The 27,354-nt window shown below is 42.2% G+C and overlaps 1 protein-coding gene across 7 annotated transcripts in view; it reads right to left on the reverse strand.

Moving 5' to 3' along the window:
• Positions 1-24,615: 24,615 nt before the first annotated feature.
• The window catches only part of NFATC1 (nuclear factor of activated T cells 1), a 111,354-nt gene continuing 108,615 nt past the window's right edge, over positions 24,616-27,354 (reverse strand). For 3 of the 7 annotated variants that reach the window (XR_014942687.1, XM_015854787.3, XM_015854789.3), the window contains one exon: positions 25,750-27,165. Coding sequence is in view for 6 of the 7 variants with exons in the window: in XM_015854787.3 (XP_015710273.1) it covers positions 27,116-27,165 (50 nt within the window). In the remaining variant the exon portion in view is untranslated. Of the gene's footprint in view, positions 27,166-27,354 lie in introns of all 7 variants that reach the window. The other 4 variants (XM_015854793.3, XM_085537704.1, XM_085537705.1 and 1 more) reach the window with 2 other exon arrangements.

Below are 27,354 nucleotides of genomic sequence, written 5' to 3' on the forward strand. Positions count from 1 at the left end.
ACCATAAAATCATACAATCGCTCAGACTGGAAAAGATAGTAAAGATCATCATGTCTAATCACAACCTAACCATACTACCCTAACTCTAACAACCCTCTGCTAAATCACATCCCTGAGCACCGCATCCAAATGCTTTTTAACCATATTCATGGATAGGGACACAACCACTTCCCTGGGGAGCCTATTCCAGTGCTTAACAACCCTTTCTGTAAAGAAGTTCAGCCTGATATCCAGCCTAAACTTACCCTGACACATCATGAGGCCATTTCCCCTCGTCCTGTCACCTGTCATGAGTGAGAAGAGACCAACCCCACTATCGCTGTAAGCACCTTTCAGATATTGTAAGAGAGCAATAATGTCTCCCTTCAGCCTCCTCTTCCCCAGAATAAACAGCCCCAGTTCCTTCAGTCTCTCCTCACAGGGCGTATTCTCCAAGCCCCTCACAAGCCTTGTTCCCCTTCTTTAGACCTGCTACAGCAACTCAGTGTTCTTTCTGTACTGAGGTGCCCAAAACTGAATACAGTACTCCAGTTGAGGCCTCACCAATGCCAAGTACAGAAGAAGGATGGCTTCCCTAGTCCTGCTCACCACACCATTCCTGAGACAAGCCAGGATGCTATTGGCCTTCTTGGCCACCTGGGCACACTGCTGGCTCATATTCAGCTGACTGTCCATCAGTACACCATGGTCCTTTTCCATCAGCCGGACTTCCAGCCACACCTCCCCAAGCCTGCAGTTGTTGTGACCAAAATGCAGGACCTGACACTTGACCCTATTGAAACTCATACAGTTTACCTTGGCCGATTGATCCAGTCTATCCAGGTCTCTCTGTAGTGCCTTTCACCTCTCTGGCAGATCAGTGTTCCCTTCCAACTTGGTGTTGTCTGCAAACACAATGAGGGGTGCACTCAAACCCTTCATCAGATCATTAATAAAGATGTTTATATAGAAGCAGCCCTAGTACTGAGCCTTGGGGGACACCACTTGTGACTGGAAGCCATCTGGATTTAACTCCAATGAACACAACTCTTTGGGCCCAGCCATCCAGCCAATGTTTCACCCAGTGGAGCATACACCCAATCCAAACCACGGGCAGCCAGCTTCCCCACGAGGATGCTGTGGGGTCAGTGCCAAAGGCCTTACTGAAGTCCAGGTAGACCAACCACACTGACAGCCTTATCTTCATCCAGTAAGCAGGTCACCTTGTCCTAGAATAAAATGAGGTCTGTCAGACAGGATCTACCATTCATGAACCCATGCTGATTGGGCCTGATCCTTTAATTGATCCACAGTGTCTCCCTACATGATCCAAATATAAGCAATAGGGGATTTAGACCTTATGCAGCAAGGAAGCATTCAAAAGGCTCCAGAAATACTCCATATATATATATATATATATTTTAAAATCAGGTGAGAAAATGTATAAAACAGAATGGTGATCATTCAAGATAAGCCAGAGTTCAAAAAGGTCTGGTTGTTCTTTGCTGGGACATGGTGCTACCCCCGTCTCTGTTTGCCTGCACTTTTACAGCACTTCCCCTGTACTTCTTTGTTCTGTCCTTTCTGTTTGCATCAAGACATCAGAAAAATTTCCCCTAAATAACCACTGTATTATTTTATAGATTTAACCTTGTAACTCTTTCCTCTTATTTCCCTCTAAGTCACACGTTATCTCTTTCACAGCTAAATATTTCCTGTCAGTTCATTCATCAGCTTATTTTAGCTTCTTCCTTCCTCTCTGTTGGCTGCCTGCCACCTATATGTCTGCCTTACTTGTTTATACTCTTACCCATTGTTGCTTGTTTTTTTGGCCAGAATACTGATTCCCATTCTTTGCCATTGTGAAACTCTCAAAGAACAGCCAACTTACCCTTTTCTTTCTTTTTTTGCATGTATGTGTGAATTATAACTCTCATGGCCTCCACCATAGCTGTCTTGCTGTGTGACAGCTGGTTGGAGACCACCTCCACAGTGGGAGTAGACTCACTGGGGTCAGTAGATCCTGATACTTCACATTTAATGGGTAGCTGCAGGTCTCATCTTCAATTTCTGTAAATTCTGTAATTTTCTTTCTCCCTTGAAAATAAACAGGAGCTAACATTCCCTTCTTCTGTAAAATGCTTATCATTTCTCCAATGGGACAAAACTATCCTAAACTTTAGTAGGCTTTATTCTTGCTATTCTTGGTAACCCACTGAAATGAAGGAACAGTTCCTAATAGCCTCAATCACTGTCCTTGTGTCCATTAGGAAAACCGCATAAACAATGTGTGAGATTTTTCTAGTGTCATGAAGTTCTGTATTAACAGCATACAAACATTGTGGTGCTAAGTACCTTTTCTCTTAAGTCAAACTGATCAAGAAGGCACAACAATACTTTTGCAAATAAGAATTCTTCAAAAGTGACATTTCCCAACCTTGCACAGCTGTGCTGTGAGCAGCAAGGAATGTGCACCTTGTATGCCAATGCTGTACAGCTGCAGGGACCACAGCATCCAACCTTGTTAGGAACTATTTCTGACTGTGAATTAAGACTTTGTTGAGTCTTTCTGTGCAGTAAAAATAAAAAATGGCATCCCAAAGTGCCATATATCTTTTTTGGTCCACAGCATCCTGATGCAATGTGCTGTAACAAATAACTATAAAGGATAGAAGAAGCTTAGATGCATACATACAAGGGCTGCTCTGAAAGTAATGCCTCCTTTTTATTATGTTGGCTCATGATGTCAGAGGTGGATGTTGGTGGTATGGCAGAGGAGGCCCACCAATATTCTATTATGTTTTGTTACCATGTGATGTAGGGCAGCAGAGGGGCAGCCTGACAAAATGGTGTCTGACATGGAAATCCGGATGAAGCAAAGATGTCTCACTGAATTCCTCCATGTGGAAAAATGGCACCAATTGACATCCATGGATGCTTGCCATATATTTCTGGAGAACAAACAGTAGATGTGAACACAGTGAGGCAGTGGGCGTGCATCTCAGCAGCAACCTATGTACATTCTATTGATTCTTGAGTTGCATTTCTCTCTTTTTCTAGGTATACTCACCTGAAAAGACTAGTTGTTTCCAAGGCAGATCTCCCATATACAAAAAGACTTGTTGACAAGGTATATACATCACATACACATATATATCTCTTGAAACAAATGTGTAAATACTTCCATTCTTCAAAAGCATTCTATTTTCTTCTCTTTCATTGTAACAGCATGGTTGCAGCACTTACTTGTGGCTTTTCTCCCAGTCACTGGATTTCAGTGGTGAAGTGACATGTATTTTTCAGTTTCTCACATGTAAGCTGTTATTCATTCAGATCACAAGAAAAAATTATGGCATGATTTATTATATGTAAAATTCCAGGTTTGCTAACCACTTTGTGGACATCATGAGAAGCCAACACAAGGCTACTTTTTTGGTAATTATCTACAGATTTCAAAAAGCACATTCATTGGGAATCCCAGCTATAAGCCAGCTCATCACATGGAATATACACACTGGAAGTCTTGCATCTTTGGCTTTTGCAAACGGGAGAGCAAGTTCCTCCTAAAAGAGATGCTATCACAACTCAGCATCAGTCCCAACTCCCATGCTGATGAGTTTTCATTACAAGACTTCTTTATATCACTCTAAGTAGCTACTAATACATAAAATGCTAGGAGATAGACACCAGCAATTGGTCTCTATTCTAGACAGCTCCTTGCTTTTGCAGGATTAATAAAACACATTACTGTGGACTTCAATTCAGTTTCCTCTAGCTACCCGCTGCTTTAGCTCTTGGGTTTTCGGTAGCCTATATCTACTGAATTTTCAAGTTCTTGCAGGCAGGTTTTCATAGTCTTCCAAGACTTGAACTCCAGTTCGTGGTAATTCTCTACTGCAACACATCACCTACCAGTCTGGTTTCTTATGTTAACCCTGTGTGCATTTTCCTAAGAGCACTGAGGTGAAGTGTCATTTCATCATGCTGTTATTCAAATCACCTTTAAACTGGTCGTGACCCAAGTATTGTGGATTTCCCTATGCATTATATCTGCTTTCATTATTGTAGCCTTCTCTGATAAACACTTTCTGAAGTTAACAGGGAACACTATAACCTACATTCAAGGAATGGGGATCCACCTCATTGACTGTGACATTGACTATAGCACTTAAAGTGAAGATAATTCATTATTCTCATAGTATGGATCCTCCCATACAAGAAATGCAGTATAACTTTCACTATGAGCCCACAGTGAAAATCAGATTCAGTCACTGGAGGGTGGCTGGTCCAGGATATTTCATGTAAGAGGTCCTAGAGTTTACTGGCATTCAGGATGAGTCTGTTTCTAAGACTCTGCTGCTAGCCTAGGCCAATCCCTTCCACAACACTCAAGACTACAGGGCCATTAATTTCTATTTTACTGCTGCTTCCTAGCACAACAGATTTTCTGCCCTACTTAACCACCTCACGGTTGTGGATGCCATGTTCAGGTGCCTGCTGCCTTCTTTTCACATTTTCTTCTGGTACATTAGACAAAAACCTGGCTGATCTTCAGAATCATGAACTTTAACAAATTTAATAGAGTTACTCTCTAATGGAAAAAAAGAATGCAGAGATAGCAATCAAACTCATGGAGATTCTCCAGAGCTGGAAAACAACTTGAACTGTGTTAGGTATTGGAACAGCACTCAAACCTAACCCCCATCCTCTTTCTAACCACAACTTGGGGATGGGCTGGTACATGAAAGCTGACAAATCTTCAAAGAAAAGCAATACTGTATATCTTTCACAGGAAAAGGCTGCAGGAAACCTCTCAGAGACTGAAAGTTTGATTCAGGCTCTGTTTACTTATCTTCAGGCTCTAAATACTCACTAGGTCTACTTAGCCATATCTACATACTATATACTCCAGCCACAATGAAAAGATCCATTCAGCACAATGTTTACCACTTTCACTAAAAGCAAACAAATATGTTCTCAGGAAGCAAACCACCACTGTCAAAACACTCCACCTTCAAAAAAATTTACACATTTTATGTCTATGAGATGTGCCTAGGATATAAATGAAATGTGAACCTATTATCCATCACCAGTAAAAGTCTGTTATACAGTTATATGTATACAGTCATGCATGCATTCGGACTTCTATTCATACTGTTTCCTCCAGATATATAATTTATGTGCCATGCAGAACCACTGTTAGAATTTCAGTTTTATTACAAAAGGAGAGAAAGACACACATTTTCAGACAGCAGTTCAAAGAATAGATAAATACCTAAAAGGGTACGTAGTCTTGCAGTCAAATTGCAGTATTCATCTCAGCCTATATTCTTCTTGATCATAATAATCCCATGCATGGGATCAGATAAGTTACAACTCAGGTGGATTGGGTTAATCTAGTTCCCAAAGCAAGGCAGTTAGGCAGAGCGCTACCTTGAATCCAAGCTTCTGTTTCTGCAAAAACAGGTGATAACAATCCAGCATCCTTACCTTTGCAGAAAGCAAACACAGGCAGAAAAGCATATCTTCTGATAGCACCTATACTATCAAAAATATTTCTTTGTATTATAACAAAACACATCCCTTTGCTCTGGTGTTCTCCTATGCTCACTGGTGAAAAAAAAAAAAAAGTCCTGATACTGATGCTAATTTCAGTTTCTGGGGATGCAAACACATACCTTTTTTACAAAGGCATGTATCACTAACCCGATTGGAAAGCAATTATGAAAGGTCACTAGAGGCTCCTCAGGCACTTTGAAAATCTTTGTTGTCAGTGACTTCTGTGTCCAGGGGTCTCACCTGCACGGCAATCACCTTGAAAAACAGAAAACGTTCTTCAGTCATCACATCAGCCCACTTCCATATGAGTCCTGGTTCCAAACCACTTACAGTTTTGACGAAGTGGAACAACTTCTGAATTACTGTAACAGAGAGCTTCTCAACTGTGGAGGCTTTAAAATACCTAACTAATTACAACTGCTTGAAATCATGGAGAGAAAAATTCAGTCTGCTGTTCAGCATAGCCTGAGAGTCTTTATGTTATGAGAGACTGAAACTACTTCACTGAAACTGAGAGGAGTAAATGGGAGGTTTCTGAAAGCCCAAAGGAAATGTATTTGGTCTTGGCTTTTTACAACAGCAGTCATAAAAGTCACTTTGCATTCACAATATTCTTGCTTAAAAGAATCTTGCTTTCTGTCTAGGTATTGTACAGGTGGAAATGGGTGTGATTCAGTAAAACACACTATCCATACATTTTCTAACTGACAGTTTCCTATTTGAACTGGACATTTCCATGGGTTGTTGCCACCTCTTACCTATATAAGCAACACTGAATATCTGCTTTTCTGCCAAGTGACTCAGAGAACAAGTTGCACAGGGCAAGTATAATGTAAGAGTGGACTATGCGTCCTGCACGTCTCTTACCAACTCCTCCCTGCTATTCCAGTAGGCAGAGAAATTAACTTTCTTCACAGTTCTGCAGCTTTCACTCTTCAGACTCTTGTCCAGGGCCCCATCAGGATGAAATAACTGTTCTCTTTCTCCAGGTAAACTGGGGGCTGTGGAAAAGAACAAGTCCCAGACCTCAAAAACAAAAATGAAAAAATACAAGGAAATTCATTAACTGTACTGGGCAGTTGATGCAGCTGGTAGAAGAGAGGAATTTAACTGGGTGAGAAGGTAGCATGACTCCTGTCACTTCTTCCATCTTTGCCCACTCGGTTTCTACTGTGCTATCACCTTCCCAGCTGCCAAGGTGGAGGAGAGCAACAAGCACCTTTGTGCACAATTACAGCAGTAAGTGCAGTGTCCTGGGATCACTTAAATCCCCTGCATTCTTTTCAAAAAATGACCTTTTTAATCTTTGACATTTTAAGTCAGAAATTAAAGCAGTCAAGCACGTTATTAAATTCAACCTCAGTTTCAAGAAAGGGATGGGTGTGGGTGTGTTTAACCAAGACTACACTGGGGAGATGATAGCTGTTTCTAGGAGAAGAGTGTCAACTTTTATTTTTGGGACAGCAGAATTGGCAGACGCTCTTGGCTTCCACCACACAATTCATGTGAAACGAAGAAGAAAAAAAAGAGAAACTTAACTGGTGCTGCCCAAAAAAGCCAGACAGACACACACAAAAAAGGAATGATGTACCATATAAAGCATTAAATACACACACACGCACACACAGGCAAGACTCTGCTTTACAGGATTTGAACCATATGGGCATATATGCATACACACACACTAACTCACACCCGTAAATCATTTAGCCAGACTATCTGTCTGGTGCAGAAACACTCTTATGAAATCTATTTTCTTCTTTTAGCAGCAGGCTAATAATTGATAAAGAGCCAGAATGGGGGCTCTGAGTTTTACGTGACAGATAGACAAGGCTGCAGTTTGCATGTGCTCTGCCTGTTCTCTTGACAGCAGCAACTCCAGCCTGACAGCGAGAAAAGCCCCTCACCGGCTGGCATGGATCAGGTTCCTCGGGCAGCTGCCAAGTTGGCCTGAAAGAGCAATGCAGATTGCCTGATTTAGCCAAAGAAAAAATAAAAGAAAATAGCCCATGGGGTGACTCAACAGGCGCTGAAGCCAGCCCTGTGTTCTGCCTCACTTGGGAAGTTCCAGCTGCTTGTCCAGGCCTTTGGGTAAGGCCTGGCCACAAAGATAGGATTGCAGCAAGATCCCAAACCTCTTTTAGCAGTCACTCCAGAAGCCATGAGTGGAAAGGGGGTGGCAGCACAGACCTGCCATAATGACAGAGTAGGCAACGGTGAAGAAGCATAAATGCCCTCTTGGCCTTTCTGGAGCCACCCCCGTCAGCTCTCAGAGGCTTGTCTGGAGGCAGGGGTGCATGGAAAATGCAAGTGAAAATGAAGGGCCGTTCTGAAGGGGCAGGGCTTTTCTCCCTCCTATGTGCGTTGCCTGAAGTACAGAGCCAGCTCCAGATACTGCATCAACGCAATACTGCCTAGAACTTATTTTTCCAGGGATTTTTACCTCTGTCTCATGGATGTCTGCCTATATTCCCAAACAATCGCTAAAGCAAATTTTCACCCTATTTCTGAGCGCAGCAGCACCAAGGTGTAACTTTGCAGAGTAACGTTTTGTGAGGGTATTACTGTTGGGCCCTCACACATGGTTTTAATTGCTCTTTGTGAGGCATTTACTACACTGAGAAGGAAACAAGAGTCAGTTCAACCCTTTAGAAAGAAAAGCCTACAGGTGTGGAAACAGTGTGAAGAGTGGGTGGTTCCTCAGTCCTGGCACTTCCACTGGCTTAGACAACTTCAATCTGTTTTACTGGGGCCTCAGTTTTCTTATGCATTAAAAGGAGGATAGCAGCCAGAAATTGAAGTGGTGTGTGCATGGTGCTAATACATATCACCAGATGCATTAAGGATAGAAAAGAATGATTCTGTTTGTAAGTTAGGACTCTAAGGATGTTAATCTCTTGTCATCTTTCTGCTTGAAGGAAAACTGTTGCTGAGAGCTTCTACCTCTGCCATGGCTGTGTCCTCCCCACACAGCAAGGCTGTGGGGTGAGAGCAGCTCTCCTCATGGAGACTTTTGTGTGAGGAACAACTTTCCTTCCCTTGGGCCACCTGAAAACTGGTGAGCTTTCTGTGACCTTCTCTCAGCAGTTCTTCTTTATGCAGCACCAGCACTCTGTTCTTCTAACATAAAGCGAGACTGTAGAAAGAATTAAATGCAAAGCAAACCCCAGAGTTAAAATATAGTGAGATTATGAAAAGATAAACCAAAGGTGAAGCACAATCCACGCTGAAATTATTTCCGTGTTGCTTGGCATAACCAAGAGGCACCCTTTTTTTTCAGGCCATTCCATTTCTTGGCCACTTCATTCCCCCACATTGAAAGGGTCACAACCAACTCCTCAGAATAATTTGAGAGCCATGACAGAGAAAAGTCCCATTTTGGTGAATCCTCCAAAACAGAGAGCTCATTTGCTTCAGTGACAGGAGCCTGCCAAGTGAGTCTGCCAACAGGAGGTGTTGCTGGCACAGAAAGAGCATTTACCAGGCTTCCTGTTAACAGAAATACCTAGTGTTTGTAGTGATCTTCCTTCTGTTCCATTGTAAGGAGTCCAAGGCTCATGGGAAGCTGCTTTGTTTGCGCTGAGCCCTGCATGAATTCAGGCAGAGTCAGAAGCAGCACTGCAGTTTCCGATTTTCACTAATTGCACATGCCTTCATTTTCTCCCCCGCATCATTCCTGTGCAAAAGGACCAACGCCAGCTCAAGGATATGCCTCATTTTTTGACTCTACAGCAACTGGAGCACAATGTTCAGCCTCAAGAACACAGGAGTGTCATGCACACCCTGTTGAATAAAAGGAAACAAGATTGTCATCAGAAAACTAACTTCATTTCCACCTGAGGCACAAATCCCAGAAGAACTAAAGCACCCTGTGTTTTACTTTAGTGTCACTGAGAGCAAGGCTGGGACTCTGGGACTGGGTATAGCAGCATATAACCAAATGACAGCACCAGTCAGCTCCCTATTTAGTTACACTAACAGGCATAATTTATGCTTAATCTGCTTTGAGAGAGTTTTGTTTCAGGTTAGCTTTGCTTTTGAACCCCACCACTGGTGAAAAGATGCACATGCAGCTTGCTTTAAATAACAGAGCAGAGAGAATCCTCTGGTATACCAGAAAACACATTAGATTGTAAACATAGCGTATTTGCACTAATTTAGTATGAAGGGCATATAGCAAGCAGAGGGCCTGTTGGAAGATGCCAGCTACTGCACAGTGGTACTGGGAAGAAACATAATTCCTTGTACTTTGGTGATGACATGTTAATATTAACTCACTGTAAATTATGATGATTCTGTGATGAGCATGTACAGACTGGCATCTGTTTATAACAAGGCAAGGCAAGGAAAAAGGAACAAGATTTAGTCTTTAACTTCCATCCTTTGGGTTGATGTTTTTCTACCCCGTTCCCTTTTCCCACTTAGTCTTTGACATCAGAACATTACACTGAGCTTCTAAAGTTGGTGCAACTCAAACCACTTCTGACTGACTTCAGTTCAGGTAGTCCTGTTTACATCTTTAAACAGCTTGATCCACAAATTTCATGGGAGCTTTACATTATGACTCCGAGCTACATTAGGCTAGATTTGGACATGCAAGTGTGAAAAACTCTTTGGAGAAGCACAGTAGTTACTGTACAGACACAGCTGCTGTTTTTCCAAATGAAACACAGCATTTCATGTGTTTTGATGCTGTTTTAAGTCAAATCAATTTGGCACGTGGCTCGCTCTGTATTTCTTTTGCCAGATTCAGTTTCTATTTGGAGTTTAGGCTGGTAAGTAATAATGACAACAAGGTGTTTGAGATGAGAAGTTATTAACTCTATTTATGTCAGCGTAAGTGGAATTATGAAAGTCTCTCAGTGCCACATTTCAAGCAGGGCTCGGTATGCATGGAATATATTCAGGAGAAGATAGTTTGGCAAGTAAGATACACCAAGGAATTGAGAGGAATGGCGGATGGAAAGATCCAGGTTCTTGCTGTGTTGTGGGGATTTGAGAAGACAAGCCATCTTATAAGAAGAGGAATGGATCTGGTCTTTGTGCCTAGACCAGTCATGAACATGTGCTTAGTGCAACTCCTGTGGCAAAGCATACTTTCTGTGGCACACAGGCAATAATGCCACTACTAATTCCAAAGACAAAATGGTTAAGAGAACTGTGGAGCTGCTGTGTATGCATCAGTGAAGTATGCAACATCTTACCAGCTGAAACATCTGAGGCCAAACATTAAGTCCTTACTCAGTGGGAGCTCTGCCAGTAAGCTCCCTCTCCCGTGATATTTATGATTAACACTTTAAAACATCTGCATTGCCTTTTGACTCAAATTCCAGTTGAAGGAAACCAATTTTCTGTGGCAAAGTTTCTGACTATTACGAAAAAGGAGACTTTTTTTTCGGGAATCTCTGTCATTTACTACTATTGGATTACAAAACAGTCAATCCCTTTTAGGAAGGAGGTAATCTCCAACTATCCCCAGCTCACAATTCACTCGCCACAGAACTCCATACAGGCAAGCTGCAGAGGGTGCATGTCTGTCTGCAGCTCACCAAGAGCTAACAAGTGCTGGTCCTTCTCGGAGCCCCAGGCTACTGCAGACACATGAGCACTGGCCCCATGCTTATAACACCTTTTTGCAAGACCAGCCTTAGCTTATCCAGCCTTAGCCAGGCTGCTGTGCTACCCTTTAGACAAACTGGGACAGAAGGCTTTGATGGTAGCAGAGGCAAGTCTGGTGAGGGAAAGCAGCTGTGGACAGCAGGCACTTCTTGATTCTGGGACCTTGCTTGAGATGTGTGTAAGTGATGTGTGTAAAAAGAAAAAATAGATATATACAAGTGCAGAAACACATTAGGTATAAAGACTGAATGTTTTTTCTTCCTCCAGACTCTTCCTAACTGAAAGAGGAAGTAGAAAGCACTTGAAAATGGGACCTATGTTTGCAGAGCCACATTACTGAAATACAGATCTCTAAAGTATCAGACTACAATGAAGAATGACTAATTTTGGGCGGCTAATCCCTGTCTTCCCTCCAGAGCTATTATTTCACAGTGGCCAAGAAAATATACCACAAGGATGCTGTTATTGAATCATTTACATTTACTTGTATTGAGAAAGATTGAACCTTTTACTATACTTGTCTGATTTCCAAGATAAATGCTTCTTCCCCATAAGAAGAGAAAGGACCACTTAGTCTTCAGAGTTCATCCTGGACAATTGTGTAGGTGTTTGGGTAAATGTCTAAGGATTTGGGAGTTGGCTTTCAAGAAAAGAAATATATATATATATATATTTGGGGGTTGAAAGGGGGGGAGGGGAGGGGAGGTTAGAGGAGAGGGCACCGAAAAGGCAGAAGCAGATGGATGTTCAGGTTGACAGAAAATGAAAACCCGTCTTCATCTTGCTTTCATTAGTCTTCATTATATGACCACGACAGCTTTAATTGCTGCCCCGCATACATAAGTAATAAAAATGCAAAATGTTTAAATGAACTGTGGCTCCCAAAAGCCATTATAAAAGATTAATGATGAGTACTCTTTGCTAACTTAAACGTCTTCAAGAATCACATCTGAGCAGCCCTTGTGGTTAAGATGATATTAGAACAATATTTGCTAAACCACTTGTCTCAAAGCATTATGCACCAAGCTTTGACAGTTTTGATTTTTCCATCTTTAGCTAGTCAGAATTCTAGACATATTTGATTCCAATTTACTAATTCATGACAAGTTATCCCACCCCTGCAATCCAAAGAAAGAGCCTTCAGGTACTCATATTCAAGAATTGCTGATGCTTGCTTCAATGGTTTTTACCACCAAAGACACTGAGTGTAAGGTTTATTAGTAGCACTCCAGAAATTACTCTGCAAATTAATAAAATATCCAGATGAAGATAAAACATGCAATCTTTTTTATTAAAACTGGAAGCAGCACTAAAACCTGTGCTGAGATGTCACTATTGCTTTTCACTGCATGGTCAAAGAGTCAGACCGTGTGTAAACCTTGCACATGAGTCCAAGAGAGCAAGGGCAGGGTGACAAAGCTAATACCTTCTGTATGCAACAACAAAACATCTTAACTGGGCACACGCAGCCTTTCCAAGGATAAACAACTCCTTTGTGAAAGCAGGTAAGTATTCTTCACAACTACATATCTATGGGCCTGAAGAGATGTGCACAGACAAGCTGAACTCTTTCTGCGTGTTGTACTTTCTGTTTGGCTATAAGTCCAACTTGCAATTAATATTAACAAATTTGGAAAGACTTACAAAGTTTGATACTCTGTGGCATAAACCACTCTCTTCCTATTTGGGATTGAACTGGGATTTTCACAAATGGTGGTAATTGACTGGTTGCAAAAGTTCTTTACCTCACTCTTTCCAAGGTCACTTGTGGAGGTCCAAGACTAGACTGGGGGGATCACCAAAAGGATCATCATAAAAGGATGATCAGGAAGTTCCTTTCTGCTTTAATGCTCACCTGACTCTATTTCACTCACTGTTTCATAATACAGTCCCCTCTATCAGGACTGAATTACAGTGGCTACGTAAGATCTTCTAGGGATTCACTAGGTTTCCCACACAATGATCCCCCATTTTTCCTATTTCCTTTCCTGTTCCCAATCATTTTTTGGGCTCAGTTCTGTGAACATGGTCCGATTTCCATTTCCTGACCTCTGTCTGGAAGCTACTTGCCTACTGGTTTGGCTTCTGGGCCCTTGATTCTTCCTACACAGTCTTTTAGGCTGGTCCTATTCCAAACTGCTTTACCAAGACAACTATCCTCTCCTCAATATGGCCAAAAAACCCCACTGAAACAAACCGCCAAACCCATTCTTTATTCAGCACTGCAGAATAAACATACAAATAGGACCTCGGGGATAATTGTATTCATGGTGAGCAGGAGAAGTCTGCTGTCCAAGGGAGAAAAGCAAGATGCTGGAGAAAGAGGAGTGTGGGTCTGTGTTGTTATTTCTCGGCTGGCTGAGCAAGAACTTAGATCCCCTTTTTGAAGCATAGGAAATAGGGGCAGGAGCCCCAAATACAGAGAGACTGGTTTGCCAGGCCTTTTACATACGTGACAGTGTCAGCAGGAGACGCTCATTCCACTCTCTTCCTCCCTCTGCTGTTGGGGGAACTCCTTGGATTTGTGCTCAGTCTCTCTCAACTCTTCTCCTGTTGTTGCAGCTGCCCTGGAAGCCCCCAGACATTCCCAGCAGAGTCTGGACGGCTGCTTTGGTGACAACCTGGGCTCAATTTAATGAGAATGTTCTCGTTCACTTGCTCTGCTGGCAGCCTGCCAGTATATTTTCTTGAGGCACATAAGAGAGAGAAGGGAAATGGTGATTTTTAACAGTTTATTTATTTATTTATTTAATTTTTATTTTTTTTTCACCCAGCCAAACCTGACTGGAATTTCATGGATGAAAGAAAAGGCACTTCTCTAGCCCAAGGGCTTTGTTCCTGCCAAATTATAAGGGCCTGCTGCAAACAATGGAGGTGTTAGAGCTTCTAAAAAAATAAAAATGTTGAAAGAATCTTTTATAATGGAAAATATTAGGCAACCTAAATCTCCAGCCAGCTGGTAGCGGGCAGTATAATATAGGCTCTTTGGAGGAGAGCCGTTCAAATAATAAATGTTCAGAATTTCTTTTCTCCCACTCCCCCCAACTTTGAACTATTTTAACTATTTTCTCCAGCTAAAATTATTTGCCAAATTCAACCAACTGCTACATTTTCCTTAATAGTTGTCTCCCTTTCCTCCCCACCCCCCATCCAGTCAATAGGTTTCTTGTAAAAACAAACCCATTCTCCCACCTCTGGTTTGGACTTACGGTGTTCGCTGATGACACATTTAGGAAAAAATTTGCCTGTGGTCAACTCATTTTTTTTTCTCCGTGTTCTTGTCAGATCTCACACATTACAGTAACCAAGCTGATATGATAGATGCGCCTGGATCCAGAACCCGGCAACATCCATGGGAGGTTTTTCATTAACCTCCACCATCTCCACATCACCCTGCACCAGTCTGGGAGCCCATGCACAGCGTGGGGCTGCAAGTTCAATAGGCAGCAGCCCTTAGCCCTGCACTGGGCCTGTGGATAATTATTATGTTCCTGGTGTACACTGCAGACGAAATGCTGTGCCTTGGTGCCAGGGGAGGGTCGTGCTGCTGGAGAGCAGAGGCTCCAACGGCTTGAAGCCATTGATCCCACAACACTTCTTGTAACTGTGCAGGTGTGAGCCAAGGTATCCTGGCCAAATCCCCTTCTGGAACTCCACCAGCTCTGGCAGCTTATTCACTTAAAGTCATCTCTGTGTTTTTAATTGCAAGAGGTGCTCCTCACTTCCCTTCCTTGGGAGCAGACTTGTGCCACGTGCTCCTGGCTCACAGATACCCACCGCGGCACTGCCTTGGCTCAGAGTTGGCCTCCCCTGGGATGGCAACGTACTTCTCACATGTGCAGCCCTTTAAGAGCTCTAAGCCCCTTGGGGCTGCCCTGCAGAGAGCCTGTGTCAGGGCTACCCTTGGCTGAGGGGAATTGTAAACATGAAGAAACAAACTGCATGAGCCCTAGAACACGGCTCCAAACTAACAAAACTTGGTTTTCAGCAGTGGCGGGCTCTGCCTTTCTTTCAGAGAATGTTTTATTACTGCCAGCATAACATCACTGCTCCAAAACCTTCCCTGTTCCTTGCTCCCTCCTTTTATTTATTTTATTTTATTTTATTTTATTTTATTTTATTTTATTTTATTTTATTTTATTTTATTTTATTTTATTTTATTTTATTTTATTTTATTTTATTTTATTTTATTTTATTTTATTTTTTAAATATATTTATTAGCTCTACCTTCAAAGAGGCAGTGCCAAATTTTCAAACTGAACATTCAATCTGTTATTTAGGCATTTAAGTTAATAGTGAAAGTGCAAGTGATAGCTATCTAGAGCACATCAAGTGCAGGAACAGACAGGTAATCCAGGTACCTGTGTTTGAAAACAGAGTGCTGAAAACATGACCAAGGAACAATATTAAGGCAAATGGTAAATGTAGCAATGCAAAGAGGTCTCTTTCACCACTTTCCTAGTGAAAGTGACCTCTTTTAGCTAGGATGGTGTTACACCTTACTGGATGTTGTTGCTCCACTGTGAGTTGAGTTTAGCAGGGCCTTAGTTCATGCCTAGTGCAGTACAAATGAAGCTGGCCAAACACTGGCTCATGCTTCTTCCCGCACCTACAGAGGATTTGCCAGGGGAAGTCTCTGATTTGTCATGTTTCATTGCATCTGCACAGCGAGTGGGCTTGGGGCCACCAGCAGCACCTCTTAGAGCTTTGGTAACATTCATGAAAACCAGCCACACAGGAGAAAAGAAGGATTAACCTGAAACCTCAGATTCAGTGATTTGGCAGTAAACTTTGCATGAAACCAAGACTGAAATAATAGTTTTTCCTTTTTCGTCATTACACTGCCACCTGAAACAGTGCAGCCATGCTCCCATCTCACCCTCCTTTCATTTCAATCTCAGAACCAGGATGCATTCTATGTACTGAGCTCTGGATAGGAGCTTGCTTCTGAGGCTTCCTTTTGCCCCCTGAAATCATGATGGAAGCTGTCCAGAGGAAGACTTGTGCTGTAGCTATGGGCCTTCTAATGTAATTTATTTGTGTGTGAATATTCAGACTGGCTCATCAGTGGTGAGTCGGGAGAAAAAATGCTTGTTGTGAGCATGTGGCAAAGCACACCTGTGGTGGAAGCAACCTGCAGTAGAGGTGCCCTGGCCTCTGCAGAACTTTGTTGAAAGGCTAAAGCTGGAACCTGCATCCCTTCAGCAAGGCATGGGGGGAACCAGGGCTCCTCACAGGAGAAGACCCCTGAGGTGCTGTACCCATTTGCACACAGGAGCAAGAGACAGGAACACCTGCTTAGTGTAATACCTGGTTTAGGAACTTGTGATTCAGTAAGGCTAGAATCTGCAGCATTTCTCCTAACTATCTCTACTCAAATCTTTCCAAGCATGACCATTACCTCTGCACTGAATTTTCCACTTCACTCTATTTACCCCCTTCCAAGACACAGCCGATGTATCTTCCTTCAGTGAGAGAAGGATGGGATCTTACCTCACCATTGGGACCCATGTGGGCATCTGAGCCTAGGGAGTCTTGCTGGCTGGAGAGTATTTCCAGCAGTTTGGAGAAAGTCCATGTGGTATTCATTCCCTGTATAAGTGTGCGCTGGCTGTCTCACCTGCCTTCCATCTACATCCTATTGTGCAGCTGATATCAAAGCCTTTCACTAGGAGCTTCTGGTCCCTCCGCTTGATACATCTGCACCAGCTGAAATGAGATCCTTCAGAACTGCTGTGCAGATAGAGTCTGTCCTTCAAGATTTGTCTGTCCATGATGCAAAACAGTTGAAACCAGAAGCAGGAAATTCTGGGACTGCCACCACTGTGCTCCCTGTGGCATGCAGATAAGTCTCTGACATGCTGAAGGAAGAGAAACAGATTGGAAGTCCAGCTGGAGCAGGCATGACCTCAGGCCCACAGGTTCAGCCAAGTGTCCTGGGTCAGGACAGATGGTCAGTGGGCTTTGCAGCACTGATAACTGGCGTCCACAGGCCTGACTGCCTGGCCAGACGGAGACTGGAAATCAGTCTCTGGGACTGGGAAAGCTGGGACATGAGTGATGCAACTTCATCTTCTTTAAACAGTCAGGATGAGGCTAGAGCACATGATTTTTTCCTCTCCAAGGCAGCCAAAGTGCAGTGTATGTAGTGCACTAACCTTTTTTTTTTTTTTTTTTCCTTCCCTGCAATAAGCCAATTGCCCTCTATTCTCTTTACCTCCTTCGTGTTTCTTGCACAACATAACTTTGATTGTAAAGCTCTAGAGGAACAGGTTTTTGCACCCAATCCTCAGCTAACTTAAACTGGCATAATTCAGGAGTAACTACAGTTATTCTTGTACAAGATCAAAACCAGTCCAGTTCTTTTTGCAGTACAAAATCTGTGGTTTGCTGAAAGAAGAAAATGATCAAAGATGTGAACAGTAGAGCCAGCTGAGAAAGGAGAATGTTTTGGTTTTTTTTTCTTCCAAATGTCAATATTTTTTGGCTAGTTATTTAAGTAATGGAAAATAATAGTTTGAGGAAGAAAAATTTTGCATGGTATCTAGATATTTGGTATCGTGATGCAAAATTTTATGAAAGAAAACAAAAGCTGGAAAACTCCCATGAACTGAAGATAGTGCTGATGCTGTCTGTAGTGGCATTTGGTATTATCAGAGCAAAAACATAATACAGCAGTGATGGGTTGTGTGGTTTCACTTGTTCAAGAACACTGACTGAACTCCAATGAATGATGTCAAATGGATGGTCAGAGCTGAAAGATACTGCTAGTATATCACATCTTAGTGTGGAAGATCAGTGCTGGGAGATGGCATTCAGCAGGCAAAATTTCCATATACAGACCTGCAGGACTACAAACCTGGGCTGTAGTGACTAACCCTTGGTTGTGTTCATGATCTTGAGGAATATGGGCCTGGCAAAGACTAAAGTCAGGAGCCTGAACTTTGGGAGAGCTAACTTTCAGATGTTAAGGAATAATTGGATTGAATGCTCTGGAAAACTGTCCTTAGAGACAAAAGAAAAAAGCAGAACTGGCAGCTCTCTAAGGACACCTTTCTGACAGTACTAGAGCTCTCCATCCCACAGCACCAGAAATTAAGTGGAGGAGGCAGGAAATCAGCATGGCTGATCAATGACCCCCTGGTCGAACTGACGGATAAGAGTGACACGTATAGTTAGTGGAAGCAGAGATGCGTGGCCTGGGAACAATACAGGGATGATGTATAGATATGTAGAGGTCAGGTCAGGAAAGCCAATGTATGGAACTGAACTTTATACTGGTTGTGAAAAATAACAAGAAGGGATTCCACAGATACATTCGTCTGAAGAAGGCTAAGGAGAATGCCCCCCTCTGATAAATGAAAAGGGAGAACTGACTACAACAGGCATGGAGAATGCTGAGGTACTGAGCAAGTTATTTGCCTCGATCTTCACTGTCAAGTAGGCTTCCCAGAGACCATCTCATGAGACAGAATGTGTACAGCTGTGCTGGGCCATACAACATGCACCCAAGGCTCTTGAAGGAACTGGCTGATGTAGTTACAAAACTACTGACCACCATATTTGAAAAATCAAGCAAAGTCCCCAGTGACTGGAGAAATGGAAATATCCTTTGCATTTTTAAAGAGGGGAGAGAGGAAGACCTGGGAAACTACAGGCTGGTGAACCTCACCTTTGTGACTGGGAAGATGGTTCTGGAAAATCCTCCTGAAAACTATATTAAGGCACATGTGAGATGAGGAGGTTATCCGAGACAGCCAGCATATCTTCACCAAGGGAAGATTGTGACTGATCAATCTGGTGGCCTTCTGTGACAGAGTGATGGCATTGGTGGACCAAGGAAGGGCAACTGATGTTGTCTACCTGGACTTCTGCAAGGCCTTTGATATGGTCCCACAGAACATCCTTATCTCTAAATTGGACCCTCACAGAATCACAGAATGACCTGGATACCTGAGTTGGAAGAGACCTCAAGGATCATTAAGTTCCAACCCCCAACATAAACAAGTATTAGACTGAAAGTGGTTCTGCTATATCTGCAGGTACTGGTGCAACACCTGCAGCTCCTAGGAACCCTTAAATACTAGCCATTCTCTGCAGCTTGATTGCCTAAATAGTCAGAGAGCATACATGTAGCTCACTGAGGTGTGTGCAAAACAATCAGTATGCTGGCAACTAAGCAAGAGAGCTAGGGAAGCTGCTGATATGATACAAGGCCAAAGTGCGCCTTTGTGCCAAACTGCAGGCTGCTGTGGTGGGAGAAGGTGGGAAGAGAGTGGAACACCAGACACTGGCTGGATTTATCTTCCAGATGAATATTGGTACAAGTTGACTCTTGTGTGACCAGAGAGGCTTCGTTTGTTTCTAGTCATGGTTACGAAACATGGCTGTGAAACATGGAAATCCTGGAAATGAAATGAATTATGTAGAGCCTTCACCGGTATAATCTAATGCAGTGTTGTGTGACTTGCTGGTTTCAGTAAATTTGAAGTTTTATGTGCAGTCTGTCCTTCCAAACTCATCTGAGGAAAGCTGAGGATCTTGATTTCCGTAAGCATTCTGGTCCTCAGATAGTCTCAAGGAGTTTTGACCAAGCACCCTGCTAGCCCCTGACACTCAACAACATGCCTGTGAGAGCAGGTCAGCAGCAGAGGTGCCCTGATCTGGGAGGCCGTGTGCCCTTCTGAGAGGTGCCCTCAACATGCAGATGCCCAGCCAAGGTAGTCATGAGAAAGTGGATAGAGTATGAGCAAGTTAAACTTCAAAGCCCACAGTCAGGCTAGCTTGGCATCTTTCCTTTTGACCACGGTGGTTCAGATATTAAGCTGATAAAGATCTTCCTAGAAAGAAAAGGCCCTTCTGTGTTTTCCATCACCCAACAGTGTTGGCAGGAGCTATATTCTGCAACACTATACTGTAATCTGAATCGGGACTGAAGTGCGTCAGCAGACAGCATATGGTATGTTTATTATTCTACTCTTCACAACCCTGCCTCTGGGGAAAGGGAAATGTTGGGGTTTTAGGTCAGCCTCTGGACCAGTGGGCAGCACTGATAAGTGACATGTCTTCACCGCACAGTAACTACTGCTTTATAGCTTATATAGTGGTCTTGAGTCACCAGAAATGTATATACTTCAGACAAAAAATGTTTTAGGGACGTTTTGTTTTTTTTTTTAATATAAGAAATCACTTATTATTTGTTAATCAAGCACTCTGTTGAACTCTTTACGCTTGTAAAACTCATACAGGCCAAGGTACATTTGAACCACATAAATATAGTAATTCTTTTCTGCTATTATTGTTAGTAACAAGAACTTCTACACTTCTGGTACATGCATGTATTTCAGAAGGAGTTGGGTGGAAGGAATATTCGCACTGAATCTAAGTTCTTATTATTCTCTTTACTGAGTTGTAATCTGCTTTATGAATACCCTGCTAAAGCAGTGGTTCCTGGCCTTGTTGGCTGCTGGCCAAATACTGAATAAATACTGAAGGGTTCATCTGCCATCCCTCCACACAAGCAGGGCTGATTGCAGAAAATCCTGCACCTGTGAGCATCACCAGAGGCACCCTGTGTGCCAGAGGATCATTGCTGCTGCATGGGCACAAGGAGGTCTGAGTGGTCCCCATTCCAGGGGCATGATGGATCCCACTCTTCTTCCCCAGGGAGCTGCCTTTGGCTTCCCATGAAGTTCCTGGCTCCCTCCGGGCCCCTCTGGCTTACAGGTTTAAACTTGAAACTACTAACTATAAATTGAGAGTTAGAGTCTTCTGATCTTATTTGTTAACTCTCAAAATCAGTTTTCTGAAGTGTCATAGCTACCATACTCGGCAGGGAAAATCTTGAAACTCCTACGCAGGCCTGTATCTTCATGTAGACACCCAGCTTGTCATTTGCATGGCTGAGGTCAGTGGCTGAGTACCCAGCGCTTCCTGCTTATGGGGACACTGTTGTGCTTGCTAGAAGCACGGTTTGGTTCCCAAGGACCCAGAGTGGTAGAAGACTGCCCAGCCTACTCTCTCAGTGACTTCTGCCCTGACCAGGTCACGCTTTTGGAAAGTTGAAGGTTTCATACGCCCACTTGTGCAGACTCATCCCGGTAGTCAGGCAGGGTTTGCTCCCTCCCACATGCTGCTACTATGCAGCCTCAGCCCTACGTCCCCTTCACCCCTAATCCATGTGCTGCCAGGTGGAGAAACTGACTGTGGGAGATGCTGGGCCACGAGGCTGGAGCAGGGTGGTGACAACAGCCTCCCCAGGGCACTACTCTGGGGCATGCTGGTGCTGAGTTTGTTCCCACACGTGCTGGAGTGAAACCACTCTCAATCCACACTGCTTGATGCTGAGATGCACCCCTGTGGCTCTGCCCTCACTGGCAGTGTGCTGAGAGCCCCTGTAATGCACGCTGCTGTGGGTAGAAAGCACCAGAGAACCTCAACCAACCAACCAATGGATGTGTGTTCTGTAGCGTCATTATTTCATTAGGGCTAATCCATTTTATAGGATAAAATGTACAAGAAAAAAATTAATAAAAGGTTGCTAGGACAGTGAGAGGAGTGGGCTGGATCAGCTCAACCCAGCCAGAAGCCTTGGAAAGAGTCCAGGGAGACAGGAAAGATCCATGAGGAGTTTCCTGCAAAGAAATCATTCAAGAAATTGGGCAGAGGCAGCAAGTATGTGATGACTGTGTTGCTCTGCTTGGGTGGGGGGGAGCCACCGCCTGGGAAAGCAGCCCAGCCTGGGGGCTTGGAGGGGGGAGGAAAAAAGAAGGCTCAGTTTGGATCGGTCTGATTCCAGATAATATGTGGTTTGTATTTTCTAAGCAGAAAGCTAAAAATTAAAAAAAGAAATAAAAATAATAATCTAATGTTGGAGGAAATGTCATTTTTTCCCATTAGAAACCAAAACAAACCAGACCATAAAACCCCTAAGCCTTGCAGTTAAAAAGCCAAGCACTGACATATTTTCTGGTGAGTCGCAGAGAGCTCTATTCTCCCTCAGTGCCATGAAATCAGTGTGATTGGGATGTCCCCTGGCTGGACAAGGCCAACACTGTGCTGAGTTCCAAGATTCCACTAAGGGCATCCTTTGGTGGGTGAGGTTTCACACTCAGCACTCGGCCTTTGGCACCACAGGGCAGCTGCCCTAGCAGGATATGTAGTCATAGAATCAAAGACTCATAGGGGCTGGAAGGGACCTCTAGAGATCATCGAGTCCAACCCCTCTGCTAAAGCAACCTCCTTAACAGTAGGTTGCACAGGAAAGCATCCAGGCAGACATGTAGGACATTCACAGCTGGGCAAACTGAGCAGCAGCCCTGGGCTTGGATGGCTCTATCTCTGACACTGCTCCCAGCTTGACATTATGTTATTTCCAGCCCAGAGGCTCTGGGCCAGTGATGCTGGAAGGAAACTGGGTGCAGGAGCTGTGGGTGTGAAATCAGTTCAGAAGAAGCACTGGAAACTGATGCTGATGGCATTTTTGAAAACTTTTTCCCTGTGTTATTTAAAAAAAAAAAAAAAAAAAAAAAAAAGGGATTTCCTAAAATGACTGAAAATGAATTTGCCACATCTGCAAATAACGGCTTGTGGGTTGCCTATATCTGCAAGTTGGTAGGAATAGCTCCAGTCAGCAACTTTCTGATTTAAATGACAAAACCCCGTGTGCCCACAGGCTGTGGTAAGTGCCAGGTATACTACCAGTCGCCTTACATCCCAAATGCTCAACCACTGAATTGTTTAAGCTCCATGAGCTTACACTCTCTTTGGCCAAAAAAGAGTTGTTTTTGGAATTAAGAATGGTTTGTAATTAAAGCCAGCAGCATGAGAATCTGTAACTGATCTGCATTGAACAAATTATTTGGCTACCTGTAGAAAATCAAAACCTTCTAATTTTTTTGGAAAGAGGTTCATAAGATTAAATAAGAAAAATATTAACTTGCTGAGAAAGAGGAAACAATGCTGGCGAATTAAAGAAAGCAAATGGGTCAGCGTATGCAAAAGTGGGGAAAATAAGACTAGGATCAGTTTGATGAACAGTCCATTTGGTAATCGTGGCATAAAATTAGACCATTGTTGAAAGAAGCAGTTCTAGGTACTAAGAAGATCTTACATTGTTGACCTTGACACTCCACAGTAATGTGCTTGATGAGAGAGATTTTATTTTTACTGAAACATATTTCACAAATTTACAGTGATGATTGCAATTAAAATACACACATGGTAAAGGAGAGCTCAGGCAATGCTTTAAGGCAGTGCAGTTCTGTCCAAGAAATTTAACTGCTTGAAATTTGCCATTTTCAGCTGTCAAAGGCGTGACTCCAGGAAGGGTATTAAGTCAAACAGTACCAGATGGGTGTGTGGGATTCACCTTATGCTTTAGTTATGAATGAAAGTAGTCAGCAAGGGGTTTGCTATAGGCTCTTTTTGCTTGAAGAGCTCTGGTCAAGATGTGGTTAACGCAGCCATGCTTAGGCCTGCTGTGTTTTGACCAGATTTGTTGAAATGAGAGGAAGCTCACAGGAAGCCAGGTAGCACAATGTCTGAAGTATGTTGCTTAAATGAATTCAGCACGTGACCAGACATTTTGCTCTGGTATAAAGGATGCCACTGTCTCTGGAAGATACAAAGAATGTGTGACAGCATTTTCAGTGTTTTTCTTTTTCCAGGAACCTCATCAACAACAAGGCTCATGCTGTCCACATGAGGAGCAATTTCACTATTTCCAACCTGCAAACAGGGAAGCAGAGAATTCTGATTGATGTCTAAGGAGTTGGGCTGTATCTGAGCTTGAAGAGGTTTGGAGCACATGTCTCTTCTAAAGGGAGGAGGGTTTCGGCAGTAGACTCACTGAAGCCTGGTGTGATAGAGCGAGCAACATGTGTCACCCTATACTCACAGGAAAACAAATGCAATGCAGAGGAAGGTCCTTGTTCATCAAAGACTTAAATACACATTTGCGCCTTCTTTCATGGTGTAGAAGGGAATTCAGTGAGTGTCACACATCACACTGGTCACACGCACCTCAAAGCCAGTCATCCCTCTCTGCCCATCTGTGAGCAGCCCTCCCTCCAGCCTAACCAAAATGTCTCTTGAATGTGCTGCACTGAAGAATGCAGATCCAAAGCCCACCCTTAGCAACCCACACATTTCAGAAATAGTTCAAGGGGGAGCAAGAGAAATTGTTGTACAAGCAGTCTACATAGATGCAAGTAATTTGCTGCATAAGGTAGCTTGCTTTCCCACTTCAAATTCATCCAGAGCGCTCTTTTTAATAGTCTGAATTATATATGGCAGAAGACTTTTTGAACACAGTTGTAAGGGCTGTGCTTACAGTCAAAGCATTGTGGCTTTTTGGTTTTGCTTTGTTTTCAAAAGGGTTCAGTGAAAAGTGTTTTCATAAATTGAGAGCAACAACCATAGCACACGTTTGAAAACAAGATAGTCTCATACAGGAAATATTTTTGCTTTCATTTTATTTTATGCATACATATACAAGAGATGCATAATCTTCCATTATCCAGACTTAAAGGTAACAAGTTTTTTTAGTTTGTTTGTTTTGTTTTTTTCATATAGGTTAAAGAGGAAAATAAAAATAAAGGTGAAGGAGATGCAACGTATCCAAACCATACAATTGAAAACCTTGCTAAAATTACTGCTGAAATGCAAACATGATGGAGGATGTGTGTGTGTTGTTCTGTACCAAAAAAGCCTCACCCATGGTATTTATGCAAATGAAAAATAAAATGCTTTGGCATAACCAAAGATTCCTCCATGCATACTTTGTCGACATTTTTGAAACCTTAGATAATGAAATCTGATAATTATATCACATATCAATTTCTTTCCTTGGCAGCAATGTCTTTAAATGCAGGGGGGGGGGGAATAAAGAAGAGTGTGTTGACAAGAGACTTTTCTTCCATACTACGATGGTTCTATTAGTAGGATGCAGAAGGATGCTTCAAATAGAAGAGATGGAGTTATATGTTCATATATATGTATATGATGTAAAAATGCACATTTTATATGAGAAAGGAAGATTTGTCAAGATAATGTAAAATGAACAACTCTAAGACTAGCTTCCAGCAAAACATTTTGCTTTATTGGATCTATTTTCTAGCTACAAGTCAAGCTGACATCTGTCAAGCTTTTTACTTTTCATATGGCAGCCTATAAGAAATGTTTCATGCAACGTCTACAATGGTAAATACAGGGTAAATAACTGGGATTAAACAGGTGAGCAATAACAGACTATTACAGGGACCAATAACAGCATATTATGTACATATAGCCATATTATATTCTCATGTCTTCACAGAAATGTGCAAATATGATAAATATGGCTTTCATTTTTTTTTTAAATTTTATTTTAATAAAGAAAGTAAGACATAATTATGCAGAATAATGTTTTAAAATGCTTTATAGGGTTTCACCTTTTTGTGAAACCTGTTAAATCTTTACTGTGTTATGGTTAATGAGTCACCTCAGCACGGAGGTGTAGTTCAGGCCTAGTTCCAGAAGGGGGCACGGATTCCTAAGGCACAATATTAATGTTAAACATTCTTTAATTTAAGTCATGCTATATTTTATTTATTTTTATTTTTGGTTATAAGAAATAATACGTTGTTGCTATTTATATAATAAGCAGTTAATTGTAAAAAATACAATGTTGAAGGCTACACTACATGCCTATCTGTAGCTTCAAAGATATTAGCTAATCTGAAAACACACTATACAGCGCTTCATATTAAACCCTCGTGGTTTTTTGGTAATATTCTTATTCATACATGTAGCGGAGAATTATAAGGCTTCTGCGGAATAATAATATTATAACTGAACAAATATTTTACACTCTTCCATACTGGTATTTACAGTTACTTTAACTCATAATTTGCCATTTGGTAAATAACATGTATTCTATATGCATCCTCCTTGCCTATGTAAAGTGCTTGCTTAACTGCATGAGGAAAGAAAATGCATACCTGCTTTAGGTTCAACAAACCCTCAAAAGAAGTAGCGGAAATATTTGTTGTGGATCTGAAATGTATTATCAGAAATTGAAATTATTGCTAAACTCGGTGCCCTGACCAGGCAATCATCTATATTATTTGTCATATATAAATATATGCATATATACTAGTATGTATGTACATGCATACACATTCATCTATCACGTAATAGATAGATTTCAATTTTTTGTCCATCAACCTTTTCTATTTTGTGCTATTCAACTCACTTGTGCTATGACTGAAGCCAGATTAAAATTAAAATCTTAACATGCTACTACTAACAACCCTATGATTCATTAGCACATAAAGACAATATGCTAAAGAAAGCTGAGATGATGACAAATGAAGAGATTTTGAAATGCACTGAGAATAAGGCAATAGGCTATACATTACAACAAAGCAAACGCAAAGAAGTTCTGGAATTCATAATCACATCTTTCTGGATAGGGATTTCACTCCCTACTTTGCTGCACAGTCTTAAGCGTCTTTACAATGTCACTCTCCAGAATGCAAGCTCTACATCTACCAACACTTTTAATGGTAGCAAATTCAAAGCTTATTTAAAATGCCCTGATGCCACAACCTGGTAAAATAAGGCACTTCCAGGGCTCTATTCCAGTGGAGCCATGCTGAAAAGATCAGCACTGGGAAGAAGCACTCAAGGGTTTGCTGAGTTTTCTAGTTTTGTCCCATGAAACGCGCAGTCTTGGAGTATACTCCCCCTTCTTTCTTTTGAGATGATTTTCTTTAAAGCTATTTCATCAGTTGAAGTTGAGGAACTACTTTTTTGCAAGTAAGAGGTAAATCTTCAGTTCCCGACATTCAGTAATGTGGAAGATCAGAGTGCTACCAGGTTAACATCTTCAGTTCTTTCGGAATCTGTGCACTCGAGTTGATCATGCCAGCTAAGTCAAAAGTGTGTGGATTTCGTAGTAGGCCCATATGGAAAGCTATGAATGGACATTGGTACTGGAAAGATCATTCCTTATAATTTCATTTACTGCAAAGAAAAAACACAGGAAAAAATGACTCAATTAGCATCACAAGTGTTGCAGGAGAGTCTCTTCAGAACTGCCCTGCAAACCTGCATCCACTTGATAGTTTCAGTGCAGTTCTGAACATTAAGCAAAACATCATGAGACAGCTAGTAAAGGCTGATCACTGTGCAAAACAGCAATATTAACCAAGG

This window comes from Coturnix japonica, chromosome 2 (assembly GCF_054131305.1).
Source record: "Coturnix japonica strain WE chromosome 2, WE-NBRP24, whole genome shotgun sequence".
Taxonomy (NCBI): domain Eukaryota; kingdom Metazoa; phylum Chordata; class Aves; order Galliformes; family Phasianidae; genus Coturnix; species Coturnix japonica.